Source organism: Cricetulus griseus, chromosome 3, assembly GCF_003668045.3.
Source record: "Cricetulus griseus strain 17A/GY chromosome 3, alternate assembly CriGri-PICRH-1.0, whole genome shotgun sequence".
In the NCBI taxonomy this organism is placed as follows: domain Eukaryota; kingdom Metazoa; phylum Chordata; class Mammalia; order Rodentia; family Cricetidae; genus Cricetulus; species Cricetulus griseus.
In genome coordinates, this window is record NC_048596.1 from 183,158,864 (window position 1) to 183,174,293 (window position 15,430).

General features: G+C 45.9%; 1 protein-coding gene across 1 annotated transcript in view; it reads left to right on the forward strand.

Annotated features, from left to right (window-relative positions):
• Tango6 (transport and golgi organization 6 homolog) overlaps positions 1 to 7,295 on the forward strand; it is a 173,700-nt gene extending 166,405 nt beyond the window's left edge. The window contains exon 18 of the mRNA XM_027405927.2: positions 6,608 to 7,295. Coding sequence (XP_027261728.1) covers positions 6,608 to 6,784 — 177 coding nt within the window. The 3' untranslated portion in view covers positions 6,785 to 7,295. The remainder of the gene's footprint in view (positions 1 to 6,607) is intronic.
• Positions 7,296 to 15,430: the final 8,135 nt, after the last annotated feature.

Here is a 15,430-nt window from a genome sequence, read left to right on the forward strand (position 1 = left end):
CACTGCCTGGCTCTGTTGTGTTTTCTTGATCCCACATAATAACTAAACAGCCTCTTTGTTCATCTCAGTTCTATTGAGGTGACATACAAGGTTGTCCTCTGACCTCCACATGTATACATACATACACACAGGAACAGTATCTTTTCTTTTTGTTTGTTTTTTTATAAAGTGTCTGATGTCACCCAGATTGGCCACAAGCATACTGTGTGTATTATGTCTGTGAACCACAGAAGAGAGAGTCGTATTTCCCAGACCTGGAGTTAGAGATGGTTGTGAGCCACCAGATGGGTCCTGGGAATCGAGATTGGTCCTCTACAAGAGTTGTGGTGCTCCCAACTGCTCTCTAGCCAACTCCCAGCCTGTATGAGCTCTCCTTTATTCGCCCCACTGCCCTCCCCATCTCCGCTCTGACCTCACCCCACAAACAGATCTGCTCTGCTTTCACACGGCTTCTACACACTGCACATGAGTGAAAAACTGACATTTTGTCTTCCTGTTTCCATTCCTGTCCCTTATGTGAAGGCTGGAGAGATGGCTCAGGGGTTAGGAGCCTGGCTCCCCTTTCAGAGGGCCCAAGTTCAATTCCCAGCAACCACATGACAACTCACAACCCTCTGTCTTAAACTCCAGTTCCAGAGAGTCTAGCTTCTGAGGGCACTGCCCACATGTGGTGCACAGACATACATAAGACAGGTACCCATACAGATACCCATACAAATAAAGTAAGTCATATGTATATACATATACATATATATGTATATGTATATGTGTGTGTGTGTGTGTGTGTGTGTGTGTGTGTGTGTGTGTGTGTGTGTATAAATCTTGCTGGCACATACTTTTAATCCTAACACCAGGAAGCAGAGGCAAGCACATCTCAAAGAGCTCAAGGCCAGCTCTGCCTACATAGTAAGTTCTAGGCTGCCAGGACTACATAGTGAGACCCTGTCTCAAAAAACAAAATTGTATGTGTGTATGTGTGTACGCACCTTCATATGCATGCATGTCTGTCTGTCACTACTGAGCGCTCAAACTATCTTGTGATAGAAAAGTAGTCTGGCAGAGATGGTTTTTTTCCTTCCTGTAGTTTCCAGATACACTGAATTGTGATAATGTGGTTTTTATAACCAAATAACATTTAGGGTCTAAAAAGAAGAATACCTGTCATTTATTTCTCCTTTTGATCTTAACTCAAAGACACAGCTTTGCAGGAATGTCCTGAGCTTCTGGAAAGAGTCCGGCTGTTTTTCTCCTTTTCCCATTTGAATGTGCACCTGTGTGCCCAAGGCACTTCTACTCACACTGCTCTTTTTAGTAAGCCTCCTCTGCTCACTTCACCACACTAATCCCAAACACTTTCCTTGTCACTGAAACCCTGAACGTGGCTACGGGAGAGGTAGGAAAATGGATGTGTGTGGTACAGTCCCCACTGTCTCTTGGTGAGGCACCTGAACTCCAGTCCCTTCCAAGAGTTTTCATCCAAGGAGTCTGGGTGCTTCTTTAAGTTATCCCTGACCTAGGGGTTGGGGTGGGGAGTGGGTATATGCAACTCATTGGGAGAGGACTTGCTTAGCATTAGGTAAAATGCCTGTGTGAGATCTCCAACACCAAAAACTAAGCTCCCCCAAACCACAAAGAGCTTCTCCAAAAGTAAAATGTTCCTGTTGGCCGGCCAACTGCTGCCAAGTCCTTCTGAATGGGAGGAAGCAGATTCCTCCCCATGTGCACACACCTGTGCCCTCTTCCTCTCCGTGTGTGTGTGTGTGTGTGTGTGTGTGTGTGTGTGTGTGTGTGTGTGTGTGTGTGTGTGTGTGTGTGTGTGTGTACACAAGTATAGATGGCAGGTGTGTTGAAATTTTAATGAAAGGGTTCCTCTACAGGATTGCTTGTATCCTGCCCACCTCAGAGGCTCCTGTGAATAACTTTACCTTTGAACTCTCCTTGTATTCAGCCCCTGATCCTTAGGATTTGGTGACAATCCTTGGCTGGCAGGAAGCTTTGATCCTTGGGGAGTCCAGAGGAAGTCCTGTGATATGTGGAATTGAAGGGAAGTTGCAGGAGGTGGGCTGCTAAGGGGCACCCATTAATTAAGAAGAAGGCTTTGCCTAACACTCACCTAAAAAAAAAAAAAAAAAAAAAAAAAAAAAAAAAAAAAAAAAAACCAGAGCCTGATAACAGGAGCTCAGAGCCCCAAAAGGATGCAGTGTGTTTGCACAAGCAGTTCTGTTATTTAAGGACATAGCAGTGCCTGGGGGAAATTCCTACCCACACCCCAGGAAGAGCAGAATGCCTCAGAATTTCCCCTTTAAAGAGGTAAAGCTGCCTTTCTTTGAATGGTAGGTGGCTGTAGGAGAAAGAAATCTCTTAGAGCTCTGAATGTAGCTCAGGTGGCAGAGCACTTACCTAGCTCTGGGTTCAATCCCTACACTGCTGAAAACTGACAGGATGGCACATACCTGTACTCTCAGCCTCTGGGAAAAAGCAGCAGAAGAGTTCAAAGTCATCCTTGGCTACAGAGAGAGCTGGAGGCCAGAGACAGCAAGATGGTTCAGTGGGTACAGGCACTTGCTCCCAAGCCTGATCACCCGAGTTCAGTCCCTGGGTCCTGCATGGTATAAGGAGAGAAGTGACTCCGACTCTCACATGTGTGAGTCATGGCATGTGTGCATTCATATACATTTACACATAATAAATAAATGAATGAATAAATAAATAAATAAATAAATAAAACTTTTATAATAAATACAAATATAATTTTTAAACTACTTTTGCTTTAAAATTACCTTATCTCAGATGGCTAGACAAAAGGGGGCTTGCTAATGCATCCCAAAGCTATTCCTTGGTTCCACCCAATAAGTGCTTCAGTGAAGCCCCTTTCACCAGCAGGGTGTTGTTCCTCTTCTCCCACCCACCTCCAAAGGCAGATAATTTCCTCTGATCCAGATAATGAAGCACATTAAGCAGCACACTGTTTACTTCTCAGAACAGAGACCTCTCTGTGCCATGTGTGCCTGCCTGCCTTCCCACGGGCTTTAGTGGCCAGAGGGACAGGTTTGTGGATTATTCATCGATTTAGTACCAGTATGCTGCCTGGGTACCGTGCAGGCCCTTCGTAATGATTATTGAAGAGTGAGGCACTGTGAGGCAGAGGCCATGCAGAGTCGTCCTCTTTCTGGAATCATCTCATTTTCACTCTACCAAGAAAGAAAAAGCAGGTTGGGAAAGTGTGGATAGTTTTTCTCTAGGGTTGGATGCCTGGCTTATTCCCAGTGTGTCATATGCTCCATGAGAAAGTCAGGACATGCCTCCCCACATCCCAGTGAGCTCGGCTCATGGAGCTCAGAACTTAATGTAGCAACACTTACAAAGGGGACAGATGTGGCAGGACTGACCACATAAAACCTGTGTCCTCACACAAAATCAAAACACAAAAACCCAGTTAAAAGAAGGGGGAAAAAAGGTAGAGAGATAGCTGAGCAGTTGCACACTTGCTGTCCTTGCAGAGGACCTGGGTTCAATCCTTAGTACCCACTTGGCAGCTCACACTGTCCTTAATTCCACTTCCAGGATGCATGTGATACACAGACGTTCATGCGAGTAAAGCACTCATACACATAAATACATCATTTTTTAAATCATTTTTTATTGAATTAGAAACAAGATTGTTTTACATGACAATCCCAGTTCCCTTCTCCCTTCCGTTCTCCCCTACCACCCCCCCAACTAAAACCCGACCTATCACATATCCTTTCTTCTATTCTTCCCCTGACTCAACCTTTCTGCTCCCTCATGACCTCTGCATCCTTCCTCTTCTCCCTTTCTCATTCTTGTAGCTCCCTCCCCCTTCTTCCCATGCTCTCAATTTGCTCAGGGGATCTCGACCCTTTCCCCTTCTCCAGGAGAAAATACATCATTTTTTATAAGACGTATTTATATTATGTGTATGAGTGCCCTATCTGCATGTATACCTTTAAGCCATAGAGGGCATCAGATCCCATTATAGATGGTTATGAGTCACCATGTAGGTGCTGGGAATTGAACTCAGGACCTCAGAAGTGCAGCCAGTGCTCTTAACCACTGAGCCATCTCTCCAGTCCCAAATAAATCATCTTTAAAACCAGTTTTAACACATGCCTTTAATCCCAGCACTCAGGAGGCAAAGGCAGGTGGATCTCTGTGAGTTTGAGGCCAGTCTGGTCTACAGAGCGAGTTCCAGGATAGGCTCCAAAGCTACACAGAGAAATCCTGTCTTGAAAAAATAAACACAGAAACAACAACAACAACAAAAATAGTTTTAAAAAGAGGGCAGAAGTGCCATTAATAATAGTAGAATACAGTTTTCCCCTTTCTCTTCCAGAATCTCACTTTACTTGTCCTGGTATTTACTGATTGCCATTGAGGTTGCTCTAAGGAGAAGGAAAACTGAAATGTAGATAATCGCATGCTTTTCTCAGCTTATCTTGATTCTGTGCAATGTCAATCTTAAATGCACAGACGAGTGTTTAACTCATACAGAGAATCATTAAAATCACGCCGTGGATATCCCACAGCTTGTACATGTATATACATTCCCATCACTGAAAGATGGAAGGAACTGCTCAATTGAGCACAACCATTTCCTCTTTGATTTATGTACCTGCTGTCAGCGCTGTGCCCCTCCATAAGGCTGGCAAGAAGGAGCAAGGATGATAGGTTGTCCTGCTTCCTTCTGTGTCATTGGTTTTAGTGTGAATGTCTGGCTAAAACAAAAAAAAAGTGAGTGTGTAAGAAAGGATGTTACATGGGGTCCCTGACATTTGTCTTTCTTAGAAAGCCATTACTTTCTCTGTGTGATAGGAACAGGTTCTAGTTAGAATGGAAAGCTGGAACTCTCCAGATTGTCAGTACCTTCACTTGTTCAGTTGTAAGAGTAACAGGCACGGTAGCCTGCTTATGGCTTCAGGGATTGCTGATCCCATTCACTGTAAGTCTATCAGAGTGTTGTGTTCATGGGCATAAGGACCGCAGTCAAAAATGCACTTTCGAGAGACAGCGTGCATCCCCTCTGCTCACATTCCTGCTCCACTGTCTCATTGGATGTCATCTTCAAGCCATAAATACAGTAAAAAATATTAGTAATAGCTGGGCGTTGGTGGTGCACACCTTTATTCCCAGCACTCGGGAGGCAGAGGCAGGTGAATCTCTGTGTGTTCCAGACCAGCCTGTTCTATAGAGTGAGTTCCAGGACAGGTTCCAAAGCTACAGAGAAACCCTGTCTGGAAAAAAAATTGTTAGTAATTTTAACATTTCCATAGTAGGTTATTAAAGCAGGCAGCATAGGCTGTGGGGACTAGATTGGCTGTGTGGCACTTTTTCAGTAGATGTTCTTAGAGTTAAGAAGCTGTCCAGGAGTGGTATGTGTGTGTTCATTCTCTCATGAATGTGTCTCAGCATCTGCCAGATGCCATTCATCTTATGAAGTCCTGGGCCACACCAGAGGAAGAAGACAAGACATGACCTTGGCATCAGTAGTATTTGTGATCTAATGAGGAGAACATGTCTCAGTTATATAATGTCAATCCCCAACAGGAATGAGAAAACAACATCACAACAAATACTTAAATTATAATTGTAAGAGAGACTACAGACAGAATTCAAACAATAGTTATCATTCAAAAGAAAAGACCTTGGAAGTGGGGGGGCGGGTAGAGAGGATGGGAAGTAGCCTCTCAGCATAAGGGGACAGCATGTGCAAAGATAGGGATCAGGGAAGGAGCTCTGCTTAGGAAAAAAGATCCACAGAGCCAGAGGGAGACCGGATGTGGGAAGGAAGGGCCCAGGGCTTTTTAGGGGGACTCTGTTCCCTGCCTTGCCCCATTTCTTCCCCAGTGACTATGCTGACCAAGAACTTCACAAGGTGGAGGGATTCTAATTTCCCTTAGCAAGTCCAAGACACATAATGCAGCACCCTAAACCCACAGGGATCTTGCCAGCTCTGTCTACTGAGTGCTGGGATTAAAGATGTATGCCACCATGCCCAGTCCTAAGAATTCTAAACTGGAACCAAGCATGCCTGTAACCCTCAGAAGAATGAGACATAGGGACCTTGTGTTTGAGGCTAGACTATCCCAGAAAGACAAAAGCAGGGAACAGGGAGATGGTTCAGTGGGTAAAGGCTTTCTCCACCAAGGGGACAGGGAGATGACTCAGTAGTTAAAGACACTTGCCACCAAGCCTCCTGACTTCAGTCTGCCCTCAGGATTCACATAGTAGGAGAGAACTGACTTCTAAGTGTGCTTGTACATACACAGAGGCCCTGAGAGAAAAATGCAGACAACCAGCTGCTCTAGAAGCACCTGTACCAGGCAGTCTTGCCTGTCTTTGTCCTGAGGCCTCTACTACCCTTTGACTGGAGGACCCAGGGGCTGTGCTAGGGCACAGGGAAATAATGAGGAGCAGTTTAAAAATCCATAGTGAAGTGTTGCAGATAAGAGACACAAAGGAACCCTGTGTGGGACAAGGATCACGGCCAGCTCTCCCTTCCCCAGGTTGAAAGGCCCTGCATTACCTCCACGAAGAAGCCTGAGATTGCTTCCCAGTAGACGCACTCATGACCGGTCTCTCTATCCAGGTGCTGAGCGATGTCCTCAAGGATCTCTATCACCTGCTGAAGCATGTGGTGCGTTTGGAACCTGATGATGTGGCCAAGCTCCATGCACAGCTGGCCCTGGAAGAGCTGGATGAGATCATGAGGAATTTCCTGTTCCCTCCCCAGAAGCTGGAGAAGAAGATTGTGGTCCTGCTATAGACCTGGTTCATAGGACATGGAAGAAGGCAGGGAGGGACCAAGAAGCCAAAGCTGTGGCCATACACCTCCCAGCAGGTGGCTCCACCTGTGCTTGCATTATGGCAGACCTCAAGGTAGCTAGCTGTATGGTGCTGGGCACTTGGTGTTCAGGACTCCCTTTCTGGAGCATCCATTTAGTCATTCTGCATCTACCCCAAAGCATGTGTAGATAGAAGGAAAGGGATGAATTCCATCTCGTCTGCACATTCTCATTGTCCTGTGCTATTTAAAGGAGATGTGCATGACTGTGGACCATTCTCTTGCAGCTGGAGAGGCTGCCCGCACAGGTCCTATCTTGATGTTCTTTCATGGGGAGATGACGCCGAGTGTGACAATGAGGAGCAGGCAGAGCTGTCATGTCTGACTGCTAAAGAGTTATCTGGGTGTGCAGCTGTGGGAAGGGAAGAAAGCACTGCTGAAACGCACAAAAAGGAATAAAATTACCTTGGTTGGGATGATCAGCCAGGCTGAATCTGCTTGTTGAGCTGGCTGACTCTCAAAGAGAAAGAGGAGTAAGCCCTGTTTGTTTTCCCAGGGCCATTTCCTTTTGTTCCCTCTGCTCCTTTTGTTTGTTTTTCAAGACAGGATTTCCTCTGTGTAACAATTCTAGCTGTCCTAGAACCCTCTCTCTCTGTAGACCAGGCTAGCCTCAAACCTAGATATCTGCCAGCCTCTGCCTGGCTGGCTCCTCTTGTTCATTTGCAAGTTGAAAGCTGAGACAATGGAGTCATCTGAGAATTGAGGACTGTGGAGATACCTCAGTCCCTAAAGTACTTACTATGCAGACATGAGGACCTCAGCTCATTCCCCCGGCATCCAAGTAAAAAGGCTGCTTGTGGCAGCACCTATACCCCAGCCAGGGGAGGACAGTTGGGCACATCAGTGACTTACTGGCTAGCCAGCTAAACCTACTCTGTGAGCTCTAAGCCAAGGAAAGACCCTCTCAAAAAAAAAAAAGTAAATAAAGAAGCCAGGGTGTGGTAGCACATGCCTTTGATCCCAGCACTTGGGAGGCAGAGGCAGACAGATCTCTGTGAGTTCAAGGCCAGCCCGGTCTACAGAATGATTTTTAGGACAGCCAAGGCTACACAGAGAAACCCTGTCTTGAAACACCAAAAAAAAAAAAAAAAAAAAAAAGAATGTCTATTTCCCTATATCACCTGAACAAACCTAAAAAATCCTCTTTCTTTCTTTTTTTTTTTTTTTAAAGGCAGGATTTCTCTGTGTAACAGTCCTGGCTGTCTTGTCTCTATAGACCAGGCTGGCCTAGAACTCACAGAGATCCTCCTGTCTCTGCCTCCCAAGTGCTGGGATTGAAGGCGTACACCACCACTGCCCAGCTAAAATCCCTGTTTCTTAGCATTTAGAGTACATAAAACCTGGTATGGAGAGATGCTCAGCAGTTAAGAGTACATACTGCAGAGGACCCAGGACTAGTTCCCAGCACCCACATCAGGCAGCTTATTTTAGCCTGTTGACTCCAGCTCTAGGGGATTGACACCTCTGGCCTCTAAGGACCCCAGCACTCATGTGTATCTATACACACAATTAAAATTTTTTTAAATTATATTTATGATATATTTATATTTTTTAATGATACAACCTGCTCAGACATAAAGGTTGAATATGTTAGGCAATCCATGGCAGCATTTACGTAAGTGTATTCTAGTTTTGAGGACATTCATTGATGACTTTGAGGAACTTCTCCATCTAAATACATATGCCCCTCAGAACCTCTTAATCCATTTATCTCTATGTATAAATTGAGTTTGAACTATTTATCAAAGGACTCAAAGTATTTGACTTTATTGATTTCAGTATGCTTAATTTAAGAGTAATTATTTTCTTGCTGACTTCAAATTCAAAGGGAAGATTATTTAATGTGAGCCTTCTAAAAAACATGACCAAATTATTAAAAATTATCAAATAACTTCTAAGCCAGACATGGTAGTTAATTCTTATAACCACAGCACTCAGGAGGCTGAAGCAGGAGGGTTTCAGTGAGTTCAAAGTCAGATTTGGATTACACCTTGAGTTCTCACACAGTATGAAATACTGCCTGAAAAACAATAAACTCATAGGGGCTGAAGATGTGGCTCAGGTGGTAGAATGCTTGCCTTGATTTGATCCCCAGGACCTTGAAAATGAGACACTACGGTGTAGACCTGTGATCCCAGCATTTAGAGATGAAGGCAAGAGGATCATAAATTCAAAGTCAGCCTCAGCTACATAGCAAGTTGGAGCCTAGCCTGGGCTACATGAGACCCTGTCTCTGTTATAATTTTTATTACAAATTTATTCATATGTGTATTGTATATGAGAATGGAAAGCTCTAGGGAAAGAGAATAATGGAATAGAAAAAAACACAGACTTAAAATTTAAAAGGTCCAAAATTCCAGCTGGGGTTGGTGTCACGAGCCTGTTATCCCAGCTACTGGAAAGTTGAGGAAGGAGAGTGACAAGCTAAAGGCCTGCCTGGGCTGCAATGAGTTCACAGAATCTGTGAGGGCCTATCTGAAAATAAAACACACACAGGGCCAGGGGTATGCCTCAGTAGCTGGTAGCACTGTTGCTCTGTCTACACTGGGCCCTGCGCTTAGTCCCCAGCAAATAAATAACTGGCACAAACCCCAAAGACCTGAGACGCATGGCACGAAGAGTAACACTTCCCTGAGAAGTTGAGCTCTGTCCCCCTTCTGTCCATCTGTCCTCTTTCAGGGGGGTGGTCCTCTTCCTGATGCTCCAGAGTCGTCGTCTGCCCCCCCCCCACCCCCATTTATCTATCACTGAGGTTCTGGCTGTCCCTTGTCTGGTGGCTCTTCACCTAGGCTCCCTGTGTCCCTCTCTTCTTCCTGGTCTCAGGCTGCTGGCCAGTAGCACTGTAGCAGAGACATGCAGGGCCCAAGCATTGGCAGCCATATAGAGCCCTAGCTTCTGCCCCGAGACCACTTCCTGCTCAGTCTGGAGGGTCTCCCTGTGCTGTGGTATTTTTCTTCCTCTTTGGTACAAGCTGGCCCTTCTGCAAGTCCCTCCACCTTGGTCTTTATCTTTCCTGCATGCAGTGTTTCCCCTGTTTCTTGATGCACTCCTCCTCTGCACCCTTTTACTCTTATGGCTCTGTCCCCATCCATGGGTAAGAGTCAAGGTACCAGAGACTGGGGGATGGGAAAGCAAATCACAGACAGCAAGGACAATTTGTTGAGCACTTAACATGTGCTGTCACCCAAGGCACCAAGAGCACAACTCATAGCAAAAGAGACAAACCTTTACCTTTAGGGAGCTTCTGCTGTAGTGAGTTCAAGGACAGCCAAAGCTACATAGAAAGACCTTGTGGTGATCACCTTTAATGTGATGCACACCTTTAATCCCAGCACTCAGGAGGCAGAGGAGACAGAGTTCAAGACCAGCCTGGTCTACAAGATTGAGTGCCAGAACAACCAGAGCTATACAGAGAAACCCTGTCTCAAAAAAAAAAAAAAAAAAAAAAAAAAAAAAAAAAAAAAGCTGAGAGAAAGAGAGAGAGAGACTGTCTTGAAAAAACCAAGTAAACAAAGATAAAGGGCATAGATGGAATGTCAACTAGTTAAAAAAGCTCTGGGCTGGCAAGACAGTGCAACATGTAAGGATGTTAGGATGCTAGCATGAGTTTGAATCCCAGGATCCCATGATAGAAGAAAGAACTGATTGTTGTCCCTCTAGTTGTCCTCTAGAAGAAATGAAGTCAGGACTGAGGATGGGGAGTGTTTGGTGAAAGCTGTAAGTTGAGGTAGTATGACCTGGCAGAGATGTTGGTAGCTCTGAAAGCCAAGAGATGAAGGGGTGACCACAAAGACACGGAAAGAAGGTCTCAGGTGAAGGGAACGGAGGCTGCAAAGCCCCAAGAGAGATGAGGTTGAAGAAGAGCTGGGGTCCAGGGTGGCTTAGACAGTGTAAGGGGAGGGGAAGGGAAAAGAGGTGTTCACTAAACAAAGGGTGCAGCCACAGACCAATTTCTCCCTGAAGCCACTTCCTTTAGCTTGTGTCTGGAAAGTTCTATGAAACTAATGTGATCTGTGTTGTAAAACTGGAAGTAAATATAACCACACACAGCCCTTCTTCTATTTTCTCCTCAGTCACAAGAAAGCAGCGGGCTGATTCCTCTCTATTCCCATCCCCCCAGCTTGGCTTCAGTTACTCCTCCAACAACAGAAAGGACAGCAAGTGTATGCATCTGCCTGGGATCCACCCACCAGCTCTATCCTGTCCCTTTATCTCAGAGGGCACCTGAATGAAGTGCCACAGTCAGGGGTTTGGAAGGGTGGCCATGGCATGGGAAAGTTGATTAGTTTGTGGGAGTAAGCTGGGGGATGATCCATGTGTCTGACCTGTTAAAACCCAAGAGAGCTTCTGTGCTTTCCCACAGCCACCAGCGTAGAAAGGGCAGTTGAAATGGAGTGCTGAATGGATGCTGAGGGCTGGCCACCTTTCCATGACTATGTGGCTGCCTTCCCTCAGCCCCAGGAGTGGCAATGACCTAGAGGGCTTGGCTGTGTCCTGCTGCAGGCTTGCTTGTACTGCAGTCACATGCGCAGTCTCACTGCGGTGTGCTGCACCTCAGACTTCATGCACCAGTCTGCTCTGAGCTCAGTGTCCGCTTTGACTGGGGGCTGGGAATGAGGCTGGCTGCTCTCTGTGCAGCAGCCTCTTCCCTGCTGGCCAGCTTAGGCTATGCACATACTGGCAAGGGAAAGCCAGACTCTCACATCCGCCTGGGAGGGGCTCTGCCCACTTAGCATTTGAGAGTCACCCCGTCCCTTCCACAGCTCCTCTTAGTCACCCAATAATAGTTCTGTGCTCCACAAAGCTTCCTTTCTGCCCCTTCCCCAGTAACTCTCCTTAGTATCCAAAGATCAGTTGCTTTGTTTCCTTCAGTTTGGACCAGTTGCAAAATAGGGAGACAAGCTACTCCTCTGGGGGAGATTTAGCTTCAGGCCTTGTACATCCTGGCCAATGTAGTACTTACTACCTTGGAAGACCCTGATGAAATACCATGGGCACTGCTAGATACTCCTGGAGTTATTTCTCCAAACGGGGCATTGAAGCAAAAGCCTTTCACACTGGGAATATAGCTCAGTGGTGGAGGGCTTACCTGGAATTCTGGAAGCATGGGTTCAATCCCCAATATACACAGGGACAGAAATAGACAGAGAGACAGACAGAGACCATGATCATGCTTTCATGAATTTGAATTGTAAATGTGAGTGCTGTACACCCCGGGGCCCTTGATGGTTAAAATGAGAATGGCCCTCATAGGTCATATGTTTGAATACTTGATCCCCAGTTGGAACTGTTTAGAAAGGGTTAGTACATGTGGACTTGCTGGAGGAAGTGTTGTGTTACTTGGGGCAGGCTTTGAGGTTTCAAAAACCACCAGCATGGGGCTGGAGAGTGATTATGAGCACTGGTTGCTATTCCAGAGAACCTAGGTTTGATTCCCAGCACCTACAACTATCTAACTCCAGTTCTAGAGGATCTGACACCTTCTTCTGGACTCCCCAGACACCAGGTACACATGTGCACATACATACATGCAGGCAAAACATATACAAAAAGTTAAAAAACAAAATAAAGCAGCCTCCTGCCATCTCCAGTATGCTCTCTCTGCCTCCTGCTTGTGGTTCAAGGTGCAAGCTCTCAGCTGTCCCTGCTGCCATACCTTACCTCTGCCATCCTGGGCCCTAACCTCTGGAGCCATAAGCCCAAGTAAACATTTTCTTTTATAAATTGCCTTGGTCTTGGTGGCCTTTTACAGAAATAGAAAAGAAACTAATACAGCCCCCAGCATGAGAAGCTCATGAAGGTGGCATCACTTGAGTCCTCACTGAACTACAAAGGGCCACTCCCCCCTGTTTACCTCTGAGAAAGGGAAGCATATCTCCTGATGGAGATATCTAAGCTGCTTTTGCCTGTGTGCACGTTCAATGGCACTGGTGTATGAATTATAAATTTAATATAGCCAGGCATGGTGGTACATGCCTTTAATACCAGCATTCCACTGAGACAGATGGATCTCTCTAATTTGAGGCCATCCTGGTCTATATATTGAGCCCCAGGCCAGACAAGGCTAGTGAGACCTGTCTCAAAAATAAATAAATTTAATGTATATATAACCGAAATTTCCACAATCTTACCTTCACTTTTACTCCAAGACTTCCACTGGCAAACTAGTGTCTGATCCCTTCAGCTCTTTTTTGCATGTATATGTGTGTATGTATGAAGGTGTACATATGTCCTTGAGGGGTGTGAAGACCAGAGCCTGGTATCAGGTGCCTTCCTTGACAACTCCACCTTATAGATTGCAGCAGGGTCTCTCCTGTGAACCCAGCACTCACCTGATTGGATGGTTTAGCTAGCCAGCCTTCTCCAGGATTCACCCCTCCTCTTGTGCACTGCCATACAGGTGGGCCACTCGACACCTGATGTTCATGTGAGCACTGAGGAGCCATAGGCTGGCCATAGAGCAGCAACCTCTGCCCCTCAATACATATGTGAACACATAGGTACACACCAGACTATACACACTCGAACACACACACAAATATGTATGTGCTAATATGTACACACATAGGTACACACCAGACTATACACACTCGAACACACACACAAATATGTATGTGCTAATATGTACACACATAGGTACACACCAGACTATACACACTCGAACACACACACAAATATGTATATGCTACTCTATACACACACACTCCCCAGTGTTGGTTCAACCTGTATCCCCAGTGAGAATGGCAGCGGTGGCTCTTCATCACCACACATAGCAGTCATAATGACTATAAATATACAGTAGAGTTTCTTATCCCTTCTGTGGAATTGAGACACACTAACCCACTTAATGGCTCACACTGGGCCTATGAGGTGGGCATTGCTCACTATTTGGTTTTGTTTGTTTGAGGCAAGGTCTCTTGTTCAGGGTGGCCTTGAACTCACCATATAGGTGGAGATGGCCTTTAACTGCCGATCCTCCTGCCTCTGCCTCCTGAGTGCTGGATTGTAGGTATGTATCATTATATCCAGCTGAAATAGGTATAATTACATCTGTTTTACAGATAGGAAAATGGAGGTATGCAAGAGGTTAATTACTTGTTTGGATTACACAGTAGTAAGAAGTAGGCAAACCAGGATTGGGACCAGGCAGTCTGGCTTCAAAAGCTGTACTTTAAATACCAGGTTTTGCTTCTGTCCCACTCTGTTCTCAGTAAGATTTTAAAAAGAAAAAAAAGTTCCCTGCTTATTTAGGTGGGTTGCCTGTGTCAGGGCCAGCTTCACTCACAGTTCCCTTAAAACAGTGCTGTCTTAGGCTGAGTGGAGGAATTGGGGAGGGGGCATGGCACTCACCTTTCATCCCAGCACTGGGGAGGCAGGGGCAGTGAGATCTCTCTGAGTTCCCAGCCAGCCCGGGGCACAGTGAGACCCTGCCTCAAAACTAAACTAAGTAACAGTACTGCCTCACCTGTGAACTGAGCCTGACACATCAGAACTTGCCAGTGCTGTCCATCTCTCCTTTTCAACCTTGTAGTTTTTGTGGAGGCTACAGACTGGGCTATTAAAGTTCTCAGTCCTTTCCCCCATACTTTTTTTTGGGGGGGTGTTGAGACAGGGTTTCTCTGTATTGCTTTGGCTTGGGTGTCCTGGAACTCACTCTGTAGCCCAGGTTGCCCTCAAACTCAGAGATCCACCTGCCTCTGCCTCCTGAGACCTGTGCCACCACCTAGCACTTTGGTGGCTTTTCTTCATTTTTTATGCAGTTCTTAGGTAATAGAGCGCCAAGACAACCTTTCTGGAGATCAAGCCACAAGTATACAACCAAGCAAAGTATAACATGCTAGACATGGTGGTGCAAGTCTATAAGTCCAGCATTTGAGATGTAGAGGTAGGTGGATCTCTGTGATTTCAAGGCCAGCCTGGGCTACATAGTGAAACCCTGGAGAGAGAGAGAGAGAGAGAGAGAGAGAGAGAGAGAGAGAGAGAGAGAGAGAGAAAGAGAGAGAGAGAAAGAGAGAGAGAAAGAAATTGTAGCAAGTGTTCCTTTGTGAAGGTGGTTATTTAACCCTTTAATCTCCTGTAAGGGAACCTTGGTTCTCAGACTTCATTTTCAAAATGATGATGGGTTTGTCAGGGGCAGGAGATGAGGGGAGACAGAGTGAGACAAATAGAGGTGGGGGGTGGAGGATGGAGACAGAAAGTTGCGGAGGGAGGGAAATGAAGAAGGGGAGGAGGGGGAGGAAAAGGAAAAGAGTGTTTAGCATACATGCATGTATGTGTACTACATGCATGTCTGGTGTCTGTGAAGGCTTAGAAGAAGGCATCAGAGTCCCTGGAACTGGAGTTACTGACAGTTGTGAGCTGCCTGATGTGGGTGCTGGGAACCAAACCCAGGTCCTCTGCAAGGGTTCTTAACCACTGAGCTGTACACAGTGCCTTTCCTTTAGAGAGGAAAGAGGCTGGAGGAACGGCTTTTTCTGAAGAAGGAAAAGATAAGATCGGAGAGGTAAGTTCCTGTCCTGTCTAGTACTGGTTTTGGCTTTGTAGTCGGTATTTTATGAGGCAAGGTCT